The sequence below is a fragment of the Ambystoma mexicanum genome, chromosome 5q (assembly GCF_040938575.1).
Source record: "Ambystoma mexicanum isolate Mex_15411 chromosome 5q, UKY_AmexF1_1, whole genome shotgun sequence".
NCBI classification, from domain to species: Eukaryota; Metazoa; Chordata; class Amphibia; order Caudata; family Ambystomatidae; genus Ambystoma; species Ambystoma mexicanum.
In genome coordinates this window covers 74,116,721-74,132,077 of record NC_090933.1, presented here as the reverse complement: position 1 = coordinate 74,132,077, position 15,357 = coordinate 74,116,721, and the positions used below count along the sequence as shown (strand labels likewise).

General features: G+C 44.5%; 1 protein-coding gene across 3 annotated transcripts in view; it reads left to right on the top strand.

The window, feature by feature from the left end:
• GALNT1 (polypeptide N-acetylgalactosaminyltransferase 1) overlaps positions 1-15,357 on the top strand; it is a 1,063,390-nt gene that overhangs the window by 940,429 nt on the left and 107,604 nt on the right. For all 3 annotated transcript variants that reach the window (XM_069620546.1, XM_069620547.1, XM_069620548.1), the window contains exon 10: positions 9,133-9,231. In XM_069620546.1, coding sequence (XP_069476647.1) covers positions 9,133-9,231 — 99 coding nt within the window. The remainder of the gene's footprint in view (positions 1-9,132; positions 9,232-15,357) is intronic.

Below are 15,357 nucleotides of genomic sequence, written 5' to 3'. Positions count from 1 at the left end.
AACCTTTCCCTTCTGCTTCAAAAGTTCAAGATGGTTACCCCAGTGCTTATTTCAGAGACACTGCAAGGGAGACTGGATGGGTTCCCTGGATCTGAAGGACACAACTGCACGTCCCAATTTGGCAGCCCCATCGATCCTTCCTGAGGTTCCGGATCATGGGCTTTCTTTTCCAATACAAGGTTCTACCCATTGGACTCAATTCAGCTCCCAGGGTCTTAAACAGGATTATGAATGCAGTGGCAGCCCTTCCAATGGCCCAGAGACACCATGTATATCAATACCTAGATGACCAGCACACCACCTCCGCCCTCATGACTAAGCTACACAAATTGGCTTTTTCCATCAATCTCAAGAAGTCTCAGCTGGAGCCAACGCAGAACCTGGCTTTCCTGGGACTCATCTGGGATTTGAGCTCTGAGAGAGTTTTTCCCTCAGAAGACAAGATTGCAGCCATCAAGAAGGCCACAAGTCCTTTTCTCACCAAGGAGGTGACCTCAGCTTGGTGGTACCAGCACCTGCTGGGCCTCATTGCAGCATTTCTTCTGACAGTGCTTACACAAGGCTCAAAATGAGGAGATTGCAGTTGCACTTTGTGGCCTCATGGAATCGGGAGCGGGGTCTGCAGGCAGAACTCGTCAGTATCCCACCGGTTCTCCACCAGGACCTGGTCTGTTGGAGCATGGACTGCAAACTGAGGATAGGCAGACCATTCAGACAACCAGCCCCACAGGTTGCCATCACCACTGACTGTTCCCTGGAGGGCTGGGGAGCTACCCTGGACAACCACAGCATCCACGGCGTTTGGTCCCTTCAGGAATAGGAGGCACATATCAACTGGCTGGAGCTGAAGGCCATATGGTTGGCTCTCAAGGCCTTCCTACCACTCATCGGTGGCAAAATTTTGCTCATTCAGACGGACAACATCACCAGCATGTATTATATCAACAAGCAGGGTGGCACCAAGTCCCCTCCTCTTGGTGACTGGCGAGGCCATGGTTCTCCGAGCTGCTCAGCTTGTCGGACCAACCTCCGATTCACCTCCCACTGGGCCCAGCTCATCTACTGTCCCAGCAGGAGGGCAGGGTCATCTACCCTGCCCGCACAAGTTGGAGCTTGCAGCGTGCTTCCCGAACAGGTCACATTAAAGCATCTGCGTCTTTCCCAGGCTAACCTGGACATCATACAGGGTGCTGGGAGCAATGCTACCAGGAGCCAGTACAAAAGCAAGTTGACTAGATTTTGCCCGTGGGCAGAGTCCAAGGAGGTTGATCCTCTCACATGCTCATTGGACGTAGTACTATCCTTCTCTGCACACCTCGCACACCCAGGAGTGAAAATTGACACATGCTGCACCTATTTGGTGGCCATGGGAGCCTACCGTAACTCGGAGGAGGTATTTTCATCCTCCAACCCGGTGGTGAAAAGACATTTGGCGGGCCTCACCAGGTTCTACCTGCCTATCAAGAAGTTACACCCTGTTTGGGACCTCAAGGTAGTGTTGGGCGCCTTGACGCACAAAACTTTCTAACCAATGGTGTCCGCGGACATCAGGCTGGTCACCATGAAGACAGACCTCCTGGTGGGTCTTATGTCTGCATGCAAAGTCCGTGAAATTCAGGCACTCGTCGCTTTAGAACCTTACACTACTTTTCGCAGTGACAAGGTGGGCCTTAGAACGCACCCCATGTTCTTGCCTTAAGTGTTCTCTTCGTTCTATCTAAATGAGGAGATGGTGTTACCTACCTTCTTCGTGGACCCTAAGGATGATGCTCAAAGGGTTTTGCACCGTCTGGATGTCAGGCGCGCCCTGAAATTCTGTCTGGACAGGACCAAGAGCTTCCGCAAATTGGAGGCTCTCTTCGTCACATTCAGGGATCAAGGCCAGGTTATCAGGCATCTAAGGCCTCTATAGCAAGGTGGATGGATTCGGCCTTCAAGGAGGCCTATGAAGGGCAGCAAAAGCCGCTTCCGGCAAACATGCATGCACATGCTGTTAGAGCCAAGGCCACAGCAGTCGCGTTCCAGAAGCACGTTCTGTGGCAGGTCATCAACATGGGGCACCCCTTAGGCCTTCTGCAAACACTACTGTTTGGATGCCGGCTCAAGGTCAGACGTGGCATTTGGACAGGCAGTACTTAGGAACTTGCATTCTTAAGGAGAGTCACCTCTCCACCCTGGGGCTACATTCAATTGTAATCGCCCATACAGTATGGAGGAAAGGGGACGGGACGTAGGAGTAATTATAAGTTACTCACTGGAGTGAATAACTTACTCCTAGTCCATAGTCCCCTTTCCTCCATATGTCCCACCATCCTCCCCCACCCCACCCTCCAACCCCCACCCCCCAATACAACTGGTGTCATTGGGCAATGGTAATATTGTCGACACACCAATGGGGACTGGCGAGTGGCGCCGGTGACAGGGGAGTGCATGCTCCCAGGGCCGCCCCCCCCCACGCACCTCTAAATTTAAAGGGGAAGAAGATTTCTTTTCTGGTGAAAAAAGCATCTGCCGTCCCTAGCGACGGATGCCCATACAGTATGGAGGAAAGGGGACTATGGACTAGGAAAACGTTATTGACTACGGTGAGTAACTTACAATTTCTCCATCGTACCATTAAGCCCAAGGAAAGCTACCCATCCTAAATGCATCTATAAACGAATTTTGGAAGTGGAAAAATATCCAGAAATCCAATATAGTCATGTGCACCATTTCTGTGGCTCTTTTCAATCTCGCCTTCACTTCCTCTGCTGAACTAAATCTTCTGCTTAAAGATTTTGACAAATATATTTAGGATTTCTTCCAAAACAAAAAGAAAATCATACCCCACTCCCAGTAGTTCAGTAAAAAGCCTAGGTGTGAAATTTCTGCCATCCGGCTCTAGGAGTTGCCCACGTTACGTCAATATGGTATGCCAGCTTTATGAACTTAAAAATTCTCCGAAAAGTTGTACCTTTCCCCGCACCTGGTTTTCAGATCCAGCGACTACAAACCCTTCAAAATTCGTCAGATCGGCTGGCGCTGGATGCCCCCGTTCGGCTCACTGTGAATTCCGTTTTTAAATTCAAGATTCTGTGCATTACCCATCATGCAATTCATAATGTAGTTGCAGAGTATTAACAAGAAACAGTGAATCGCTGTTATCCTACTAGGGGCCTATGTTTGACCTCCCAAAATGTATTAGATTCCTCATTACTGGAGAGTGCGTTAAGGGAGACGTTCTTTCAGTTTTGACCCTCTCCCTGTGGAATGCTCTTCGCCTCCCCCACACCCCACACCCCTCACCACTCCGTGAGATCACTGAGCATGCCAGGTTTCGCCAGGCTCTGAAAATATCTGTTTTAGCTGTCCTTTTCTCTGGCTTACCGGCTGTCTGTTCTTAGCGACAAGATGCCTCTGGGCCTTAGTTCGCACTCTAGAAGTATTTTTAACATACCATACCCGAGTTAACCCCTGGCTTGGGATAAATGAAAACCAAATTTTAGAATTATGAAATTTGGGATCATGACTATTCTACCTCAAAAAAAGTAATTAGATCATTTAGCTGAAAATGTCCTGCACGTTCTATTCTGACTGTCTCAAATCATCATAGGGATCTATTTAAAGTGGTGGAAGAGCTAGAGGGTCCTAGTACTTGCTGAAGAAATCCTTTTTGCAGCACCTTTCTGCTAGATTACAGCATTTTCTGTCGGTAAACTTTAAGCTGTCCATACTCCCTTGGGAGAAAAACAAAAACTGACTGTCCTGAAATGATATATCTGTCCATTACTGTACCTCAGAGGCAGCTATTCCTCATAGAACGCAAATACATTAAAGCCAATCTCACCAGATTTTATTTTTAGGTCTGTGGTTTTTGACACCCCCGCACCTCCACACCTCCCGAAGAAGTTTAAACCACTTTTGCATAGACCTGTAGTAGCAGCTACGTTTAGAGCGGTTATTCATTCTAGGACTGCTAAAAGTCAAATACCTTAAGGCTTACTCGGCTGTAATTTCCCTTCTTTTGAAAAAAGGTTGCCCTCCCCTGATCTGAAGGAAATATCCAACGTTTGTCAAATTTCCAAACTCCCCAAATAGTTAAGCCCACCGGCAAAGCTATTGAACTACAGCTATACGGGTATGTGTCAATTTAACATCTGCTATATCCTTTGCTGGTAGGCTTTTGCCCAGAGCGTGGAAGGGGCGACCGCGCGGTGTCCGATGACAGGCTGTAGCCACCCTGCAGATATTTCCCCATCCTTCGCTGTGTCCACTCTACCTTGATGGCGATTCTGGTGGACATTAGAGTTGTAGAACTTGCACTGGACTGGTGTGGGGATTTTGTGACGGGGTACCTATCCCCCATGACGGTCTCAGCTCTTTCCTTCCCCCTGCACTGCCCCAGGGCTCTGCACGATCTGCCATTCTTTTTAGGATACATATATGCCCTTTGGTTCAAGTCCTCTGCTTCTTGGGACTTGCTTTTCCCAATTAAACAGATTTTACCAGGCTGTTGGTTCTGCTACAGGGGACTCGTCCTGACAGTCTATGATGGTGCCTTTTGCACATACAGATGGAGGACCATTAACCCTTTTAAACTGTATTGTACTTGGACAGAAAATATCATCTTTTGGCCCCAACCAATACCTTTGGTTAGCACATTTTCAGGTTTACGGAACTTGGGCCCTTCCCCCACCCACTGAAAATGTGGGTAACAGGCCTTTACTTTTTGACAGCAAAATGCCCCTGCAACTACAAATTAGTAAGGTTACTGGGTAAACCTTGGAATATTAACCAGTCTATTTAAATACCTTAGCATTTCGTAGTGAAACAGTTACATTACCTCTGGTCTTCATCATGCAGTCTATTTAGGAATTGTTCAATAAGTGGCTGCAAAAATAATCTCTGAAACTTTGCAGTTCCTTTGCAAGTGCAGACCTGATACCCTTCACTGGCTGCCCATTGGCAGAGCCCTTTTTAACGCAGTGTGATTTTGAGACCGCACCTTTGTTCATCTCTGAAAGATTTGAGAACCTTGTCATCCCCTGGCATATACCTGCTAGTGTTACCTCTGATCTATTGTCAAAAAACAGGCGGTCGATCTCTGTCTATTTGGTATCTCCGATGTGAAATCAACTTCCTCTGGACCTTGGCAGTAGATTAAATCATGTGTATTAGAAAAGTTAAAGCGATTTCTGTACACCAATTCCTTTTCATCTTTCAGTTTTGGGCCTCCAAGCGTGTCATCAAGACCGCGGCCGGTTGCGTGGGATGCAGTACGCAGTAACTGGCATCTGCTTTGGTGCTTACGAAAGTGAACTAAAATAACCAAGCAACCTGGTTCTACGCATCCCTGTTAAGGCCTCTTAAAAACGATTGCCTATCAATAGGGATCTGACACCCATCACTAATTTATTTTAAACTCCTGCCAAGCCTGTTCAATGCCCTCATGCTCCACTTCAAGAACTGACACCCTAAGAGCCAAAATCCCGATGTAATTTACCTTTGCCAGGAAAAGGATTGCAAACTGCAGGACAGCCCTCCAATAAACTGAATCCCAATTTGACATTTGCAATTTAAAAGTTGTCAGTTTTGGCCTTAATCGCAGCCCTCCAGCGACCCTGCCCATCAACTCTGCTTGGTACTAAAGCGATAAAACAGAAGCTCAAAAACAACATTGTCACCCCCACTTGTGGAAAAAAAAGCCTAACACAGACCCAGACATATTTTAAAACTAGCACCTCATTTTTGTTGTACAGTCTAGGTTCAAGAGTCATATAAAAAAAAATGCCTTGTGGAAGAACGTTTTTTTTTTTTCTGCTTCATAACCGCAATCTCAACATATCTCGAACTGGTATTATATAAACAAGTCCCAGTCCTACAAAATGTGGATAAAAGTGCTTGATATTGAGCAAAAATATTGTTTCCTCCACTATCTTCTTTTCTTTAGATATAATGGCTGGATGCCACAGTGTATAGCACAAATAGTCAGTGGTGACCAAGAAACTCTTTTATTTGAAATCGATTTTTGTGGAACCAATACCAGCTCACAGAATTCAGGAGTGAACAGGTCACCTTCAAAGACCAGGCTTGCACCCTACTCCGACTGAACCTCTCGCCCACCTTTTTAAACCAGCAACGACAATCTCCACCTAAGTGCCTGTATCAGGTAGCTGTGATTGTGGGCATGTAGTGTCTATGGGTAAATAAAGAAAGGGTGAGAATCTAAACGAAGAATGACCAAAAGCTGGAATAGCCTATTCTATGGGCCATGACCTACTTGGGAGAATCGGTCACGTTTTGGCTCTTTTTCAGAGGAGAATAACCATTTGCATATTAATCTGATCCCACCCACAATTACAGTCTAGCACAGGCATGCTAAACAATCTCCTCTAAACAAGCGCACAACCAGCACCCCAGATAGGTGTTTCTGCCTTTCTCGACAGCTGAAGGCACCCATTCAAGCTCCACTCCCTTCTTTCCCAATCAACAAAGCTGTATAGTGTTCTGCAACGATTTCAGCATGTATATGATCCCTCTCCTGGCATCTTTGAATCCTACAACATCAGCTATCGTGTGTGCTGATGAGACAGCTATACCTTGAGCTTCACAATGGCTCCAGTGATCAGCAAAAGCCAGCAATCTGCCTGTCTTGCCTGCACAGCTGGATAAACCAAAGCAAACTCTACTTCAAGCTATCCAAGACTACATTTTATCATTTGTATATTTGCATTTATTTTAATTGATGGGGGTTAGTGCCTTCACCTGAAGCACTGTACATAATACAAATGAGCAGCCAAGGGATTCTATTTTCTAGGTGCCTTTACAGAGTTAGTGTATGTGGTTCAAGGTGTAAGATGTGGTGACATCGAAAGGGGACACATGGTAAAGTCATACATGAGTATCGCATCAAACCACTCCTCCTTTACACTGGCTTTAGCCATGGGGCCTGCACCACACAGAGTTAGGAACTTGGGGTTCTTCATAGAGATGCTCTTGACTCACTAGTCTCTAAGACCATCTTTCTCTAACCTACATTCATTAAGTATTCTGCCACTGCTGTCTATGGCTCAGAAAATCACCCTTGTTCTTGAGTTTGCCTCTACACAACAGTACTATTGCAGCCCTACGCACTAGGATTCCGGTGAAAGCCAACACCAAACTCCAAGTGCAAGCCATGCTGCTTGCTGCATCTTTAGGCTATGAAACACTGAGCATATTACTCTGTTCTGAAGATACTAAACTGTTTAACAATCAAAGTGTGTTATGCATGACAAAACAGTGCCACTTTCCATCTCTGAGCTCTGCCAAGCATAGCCCCCCAGCACCTTCTTGCCATCCACCCTGCTATATATTAGGGGTGTACCGAACTTCGGCTTCGAGTAAGTATTCGGCCGAATTCCGGCTGAAAAAAAGCTATTCGGCTCTTGCTGAATACTTTGACATTCTCATTTGAATACAATGCAATATGAACTCAGAAAGGCAAATATAGACATCAGTTTGCAAAATTGAATAGAATTAGACAAGACACATTGCTATCACACAGCTGAAAAATATCTTATATTGTAATCTGCTCTTTAGGGCATGTTTTCTCACAGATTCTTAGACAAAAAAGGTGCTCATCAATACAGGAACATCTTTTCTTTTGGCGAATGTTTATTTGCATTGTGCACTTTTTTCAGTTGGAAAAAACAAACTTAAGAAATGTGCATAGATACTTTCAGTTCCTGTCATGTCACTTCCCATTGCGTACGTCATAGCCCCCCTTTTCTTTTTAACTACTTCAGTCCTCAGTTTAACATTATCTGATATTTTATCAGGAAATTATAAGTTGCACAAGCTTGTGTATTGATGAGAAAGAGTCGCGAGGATAAGTGAAAAGTGAGCAGTATTTGTTTGGGTGGGGTGAATATTTGAGATGTAGTTCACGCATTTCAGATTTCCTCTTGACTTGTGTCCTGCATGAGCAACATGACCATTTTATACATTTCTATGTGAGCTGCAAAGAAGTTTTCTAAACTCGACCACATCGACTTTGCAACTGGATAGAAAATGCAATGCATCGGATTCACAAAGGCAGTCCTTTTGCATTTGTGAAGCCTCCTACTTTAAGTGGCACTGACTGTGCAACAATCTTCTGTACATTTGGTCCCTTCATTTTGGTTAAATCTGCTTTATTTCTGGCTTTTAAGCTTTAAATAAAGATGCTAGATTAATTACAGTGGAGAGAAATAAAATGATAGAATGCATTTAAATGGTGCTTTATTTTTTATTTTATTTTTTTAAGTGTTTTTTTGAAGTTTGGAATAAGATTTATTAAATAAAGCAACTATTCGGCTTCATATTCGGCTTTGGCCGAATACTAAATATGCTGTTCCGTATAGCCCTACTGTATATACATGTTTTTGTATGTGGGGAGGGTGTTCTGTACAAACTAGAAGCTCTAACTTCTCCCCCACTTGGAACTCAAATTGACTTTCTGATAATCAGCAGCGGAAATATGAGCAGACATCCTGGCACCCTCCTTTGACTTCTCAATGTCTCCTGCCTACATCAAAACCTGATGCCGGGTCACTGATTTCCGGACAAGAACCTGTCAATATACCTGCAAAACTGAAGCATGTACGACTCCAATGACAGCACTAGCTTGTTATATTCTTTACCCCCCACAATGCACTGAAGTGGCCGACTAGCAGAGTGAGGGCTATACAGAAATCTCAAATAAATCAAGGGCATTGGACAAAAACCCAGTTAGACTCTTCTAGAAACGTGTCTGTGTTTAACAGGAGCCACAAGGTTTCAAGAGGTCTCTGGGAAACCCACTGCCCCATGCTCGGAGTTGGTCCTTAAGGCTTTGTATTTGTGGTAAAGGTAAAAAGTGTAAAAATGTGGTGGCTGTGAAATTGATCAACAGCACAGAAGCAGAATGTGTCTGTGTGGCATCTAGCGTAATACAATTGGGGGTCGAGTAGCTGCCCAGAAACGTGTGAATAGGATCTGGTGCTGTTTTCCTGCCAATACATGTGAAGGTATACATGGGTTTACCAATTACGCCACCATTGTAATAAAACGAGTTTACAGGTTCATTAGGAGCCTGTTTGTTGGGTATTTCAATGTTTCGTTGTTATTGAAATTACGTTTTTCTTCATTTAGATCAGAAATGTGGAGACAAATCAATGTCTTGATAACATGGCAAGAAAAGAAAATGAGAAAGTTGGAATCTTCAACTGTCATGGGATGGGAGGTAATCAGGTAATGCAAACTCGTTTTTCAGAAGGGAACTTCCAGAGTATTGGATTAAATTATCCTGGTTCATTTAAATGACGTGTTTTAGTCTTGTGATTGTTTATATTAAACTAAATGGAGTATGAAAAGAAGTGAGATTTTCCATTGAGCTCCCTGATTGCAAGAATATTGTCGATTGACAGCAAATCAAATTTCATACTTGGGGATTATATTTAAAATGTTTTTATTTTACTCTTGTGGGCTGACACTTATTAAGTGTCTTGTGCTTTTCATTTTCTTAATGTCTAAAACCTTTGTTTGCATACATCTTTTGCTCCATTTATTGTTCCTTAAATAGTAATCAGTTTACGAACTGTTTCAGCTCAGAAGTATGAGGATCTCTGAAAGTAACCCAGAATTGAGGCCTTGAGAAAGTAAGACTCGCAAACCCCATCTCTGCCTAGAAGATTGAAATAAAAGCACTTTAAAATATCATATGATGTGGCATTTATAACGCGCCTATACACAAGTGTTTCAAGGCGCAACGAGGCAAGGGAGGGCGAACAGAGGGAAGACTGAGACAACGATCTTGCTAGGCCAGGTGACATTGTGATTGTGCAAGTGCAGGGGACGGGCTGGCAGAGTGCAGTGCACAGGATAACAGTAATATATAAGACAATACATAATACATAATAAAAAATAAAGTGTGGCCCGCTGGTGGCAAGTGCAAGGGTAAGTGCAGACATCAGGTGTCAAGTGCTGGTAAGGGGCTGTATGGATACTGAAACAGTCCCTGAGTGCAATGGTTGCCAGGCAGGCAGTGCAGGTGGGCAACTGATGTGGAGGGGACCTGGGCCCGAGATCAGAGGGTAGCCAGGTAACCAGTGCAGTTTCAGTTTCAGCCAGGAGCTCAGTAGGGGAGAGGTGGAGAGAAAGCAGAAGCAAAGAGGATGGTCTTGAGGTGCTTCTGGAACCAGAGAGGGTTCTCCTCAAATTTCAGAGAGGCAGGGAGGCTGTTCCAGAGGGAGGCCCCAGTAGAAGAAGGATCTGCCACCAACTCTTTGCTTGGAGAAGCGACTGCCCCTGAGGAAGTTGGAGACAGATGAGCGAAGAGCTTGCGAAGGAAGATATTTAGGACGATGAGCTTCTGGGGGAAAGAGAGGAAAGGAAGAATACTTCTGAGGAGGTGCAGCTGGTAGTGCGACTTCTTAGTGACGTCAGATGTGAGGAGAGAAGGGAGAGCCTGGAGTCGAAGATGACCCAGAGGTGTTTAGCCTCACAGGTGGCAGCAGGAAGAGGGCCAAGAGACTCCTGCCAAGAAGTGACAGGAAATGAGGGAGCAGGAATGCCGATGAGGAGAATCTCAATCTTACTAGGATTAAGGCAGAAGTTATGCATTTAACTTGCTGTAATTGAACCATATCAACATTGCATACTGGATTCTATTAATCTAACCGAAGCACAAGTGTGGAAAACGATCACTTTTCTGAACTTGTAGAAGCATATACATGTTACTCATCAACATTACTCCAGCACCAGGGATAGAGTGGTAATGTTTTCAAAATAAAAATACATTAACGAGTAAAATGCATAATTGATTGCCTGCCAATTACAAATACAATTTAAAAAAGAATTTGGTAGGTTTGGTTGCCATGCAAGTCCCTGTTCTTAATTCCTGTTCTAGACTCTTCTTGAAAACGAATATCAGATTTGACTCTTGATGCCATAGCCTCAGTACTAGCTGCAAGTTTCCTGGAAGCTGCTGAAAGTGTATGCTCTCATTGTTCAAGGAGGGTGTAGCATTTAGGATATAAATGCTGAATTAGCAGAGCATGCAGCCTATTTATGGATGAGTATGCAGAAACCTGTTTGTGGCACTATAACTGAGATGGATCAAGAGAGAAAAATCTGATTTGGAATACCGTCTTCAAAATCACCCCCCCCCCTCCCAACCCCAAGATGGGAAGTCAGAAAAGAAAATGAAAACCCGATTTAGGAGCAAAACGTCAGAATCGGATTTGCTTATGCACACGGCTAGGGGACAGAATGCAATGCAATTCATGTTGCTACACTTTGAGTAGATAGGAACACTTATAGACTACTAATCCACACACAGAACAACGTGGAAACAAGGTATGAAGATTGATTTTGGGAAGACCACAAATGCAAAAGAAGAATACACACGGCAATGGAAATTTGTTTTGCACTGGATTTGTGATAACAGGCAGCTAATGGAATGGGTTAGCTGTCAAAATCTGAAATCTGCTGTAAGGAAAGGGACAAAGGCACACAACTGGTAAGATGCTAGGCACAATGGATTGCTCTCAATGGGACTACGGTTTGGGTTTTCAATGGGACAGATGCAAATTAAGAGTTCATGGGGTAATGCACACAAATGCACGGACAAATTCGGTGTTCAGTGACCAGGAGACTAATTCTGTTGAGACTATACTTTAATGAATATAGTTAATAAAAACACTCAACAAAATTGTTGATTTCGAATGGCAACAATATTGAACGTGAATTTCAATGGGAAATAATTGATTTTTTTCCAAATAATGCTAAGGATTTATCCAGACAACTGAAAGATTTATCAAAGGCATGTTCTAACATACACAGGCTAATACAGATTCTTCTATAGAAAGGTGAATGATTCAATGGGATTTTCAATATGATTTTCTATGGGCTTTTCAATGGGGTTATGTTGCAAAAAGGAAAGGGGTATGCAATTTGGGACTGGGGTTATTTGCTACTTACAAAGTAAAACTTGACTTGGGATTCTGGACAGCCAGCGGGATCTCGGGTCTCTCTGGACAGCTAGGCAAAGGGTATGGTCTCTGCACTCTCCTGGATGGGAATCTGGGCAAGGGTCTGGTCTCTGCACTCTCCGGATGGGATCAGCTGCATCCTGTGTCTAGTACAGTTCCCCCCCCCCCTTAAATAGCCCAAAATTACATCATTTATTTTACAATCTGCGGGCAGTGTTCTAGAATTGCTCCTTCCCTGGCATAGGACAGCCAACCATTCCTTTCCCCGCCCCCCTGGCGTCATTGGTTCAAGGAGAGGGATCACCATCTGTCCGTTTGTTTCTCAGGTCCACTTTTTAGCAAAAATGAGTTGGGCATCATCATTTTAAATGTATACTATCCACTGCCATAAGAAATAGGTAGGTGGTTTCAGGGGGTCATTGGGAATTATCACTGACTGTGCGAAATGGCATGGCCCCTGAGCACCTTTTGGTAATTTTCACAAAATGTATAATAGTTATCACTCTGCAAATGATTAAACCTATTCATAATGTACATCTCCATCTTTCTGCCAACTATCAAATTTGTCCCATTTTAAAATCAGCTAGAAATGAGTCATTTCAGTTCACAAAGTCTTAGAAACATGCACTTGGTATCTGCAAATCCGCCTGGAAATCACATGGAAAAATATAATGAAACCACATTATTTCTCGTTTTGCATGCTAGGGAAAAATGCCTAAAATACAAACTCCTTTAATGTCAATTTTGAGGCCCTGCCACACATGGGGGAGGGGGTCGTGCCTCACCCCCCACAGAAAACTATCTCGCTCTCTGGCTCAGCTTGCAACAAGAGGCTTTTATGGTACCCTTTGAAGTTTGTCAGTTTGTCCTGAGAATGGGTGCTGGAGGAACTTGCACTTCTTGGTCAAACACTAGCCCCACTGCCTTTCTTTGTCTTTTCTGCCAGTACTGCCTTCTAATCTGGTAGAACATGTAATTATCACACCCTCAGCTACCTCATCTGTCATTGCTGAATAGTTCACTTATAAGTGTGACTTCTAGGGGGTAGGCAAGTCTTCCAATTGAGTCTTTCCTGCCTGAGCCAAACTGGTTTTACTGGTATTCCTGACCCTCTGCCAAGTTGATTGAATACTTGTGGGGGCGAAAACATAATATACATGGCTTTGCCAGCCCCCCCCAACTACAAAATATTCATTAACAATTCTACGCAATCAAAGCTACCCTTTTTTTTTAAAGTGATTTTCCTTTTTCCTCTTTCACACGTGTGCAGCCGTATTTCCATTAATGTTTGAAATGCAGTTCTGTAAGTCGGGATTCTTTTGGTTTATCCTTCTTGAATGGGTTTGTATTTGTAGTTGATCCATAGACACGGCGGGGAGACCCTCTGCACAGGGTTCTTTGATGTGACATGGGAGAAAAGAACAAACTAAGCGGTTTTCTTTGATTTGCAGTGTTTTAGAATGCTGCTAAAGCCGTGTTGGGTTGCAATGTGAAATCTTTGCCCCTCATGTGAATGAACAGTAAGACAAGGCTATTCTCTGATGTATTGCCTAACCTTTTTGGCAATCAGGTGGAATAAAGCATCCAGGGCTGTTTTTCAATGCAGCGCATAGGTTTGTGGTATTTCAGATGAAAGAAAAAAAGAAACACAGGGCCGTCTTGAATGCTGTGCACAACTTTGGTATTCAGATGACAGAACAGCAAATGAACCATTCCGAATGCAGTGCATGACTTCCGATTATTCAGATAAAAGGAAAGCAATTGTAGAGCTGTTTTTCAATGCAGTGTTCACTGCTTGCCACACATGTGCCAGGGAACAAAGCACAGCCGTTTTTGGTGAAAGGTTCGAATACTCACCACATATGTGCCAGGGAAGCAGAGCACAGGCGTTTTTCATGGCAATGTTTGAATGAGTGTTTTAGGTGAAGGGGTTCCTGGTAGGGCCTGTAAGCTTGGGAAAGCATTTAGTGCAGGGTTGTCCAACTCCAGGCCTCGAAGGGCAGAATCCTGACAGGTTTTCAGGATATCCCTCATTCATGCAGAAAATGTGCATGCAATGATTCTAAATGTATACAAATGTTTGTCTCTTGTGTTAATGAGGGATATCCTGAACACCCCTCGGGATACCGTCCTTCAAGGCCTGGAGTTGAACAATCCTGCTTTAATGCATTTGACAAAGAATACAGAACTCCTAGCAATGACTCCGTTATGACACTTAATGTAACTGCCAGGAATGTCTGTAAAGCATGACTTGACATATGTACTGAACTTCTCAGACTGACCACCTCCTTCACACACACTTCGTAGGTATTTCAGATCCAGTTTGGTGCCCTGAGCCACAAGTCCCAGAATACCTGAGTTCAAATACTTAGATGCCTCCACCATGTGGAATGCCTTTCCCGCCACCAGCTCATGGGCTCTGCCCAGCTCCAGGATCCTTTGTAGCGGGATGTTGGGCTCCTTTAAGATCTAGCATTGCAGCTGCGACGACACGCAGTGTTGGATAATCTGGGCCTGTGTCTCATCAGTCTCATCCCACAGTTGCCAGGACGCTTTTGAAGGTGGCCATAGTAGGCATCGAGGGACTCTGCAGGGTTATGGTGCACCTCACATAGGCAAAATATCCTAGTCTTTATTGGCAATGGGGCCAAAGTATGTTTGTAGGGCCTCCTTGGCCGCATCGTACGAGTCATAGCATCTTGCAGAGATGGTGAACCTTCGTCCCTGCATAGGATAACAAGATAGATTGTATTCTTATTTATTTCGTCATGCGTTTCTCTTGCTGCGATAAAGATCATTGCCAGATGCTCCAGCCACAGGTCCAAGGAAGGACCTAGCATTGCTGAAGTGCTAGCCAATTCAAGTTCCGCAACCCGGTTTCCAGTAAAAACAAGAGAGTTCCTGCTGTAAAAGGAGTCTTGCAGGCTGCCTAGCAGGTGGGACCCACCAGAAAGTGAGTCATGGACAAGGATGACACTTAATCCTCATCAACTATACCATCTCCGCAGTCTATAACCAATGTACGTCTGTGGTTATTGAACGGAATGCTGTCTTCCTTTTTTTTGTCCACCTACCAAGAGCTCACCGCCCCCACGGGTGCAGCTGGATCAGCACTCTGTGAGGCACTCACTGTCAAAGAACCATCACCTGTCCGTCACAGGGAGCTGCTCGTGAGCTGTGAGGCCCGTAACTCGATGAGACACTGTATGGACAGCAGGGTGTTGGTCATGTAGTTCCTCTATAGCAGGCCATCCGAATTGCGGTGGCGAGCCAATGCTGCCCAAGCTGGTAAGGGGCGCAGTGACTGCAGGTGCCACGCGTGGAGCCGCCTGTGGCACCGACAAAGGAAAAGTGCATGAGGAGCACCAAAAGGCACTGCACATGG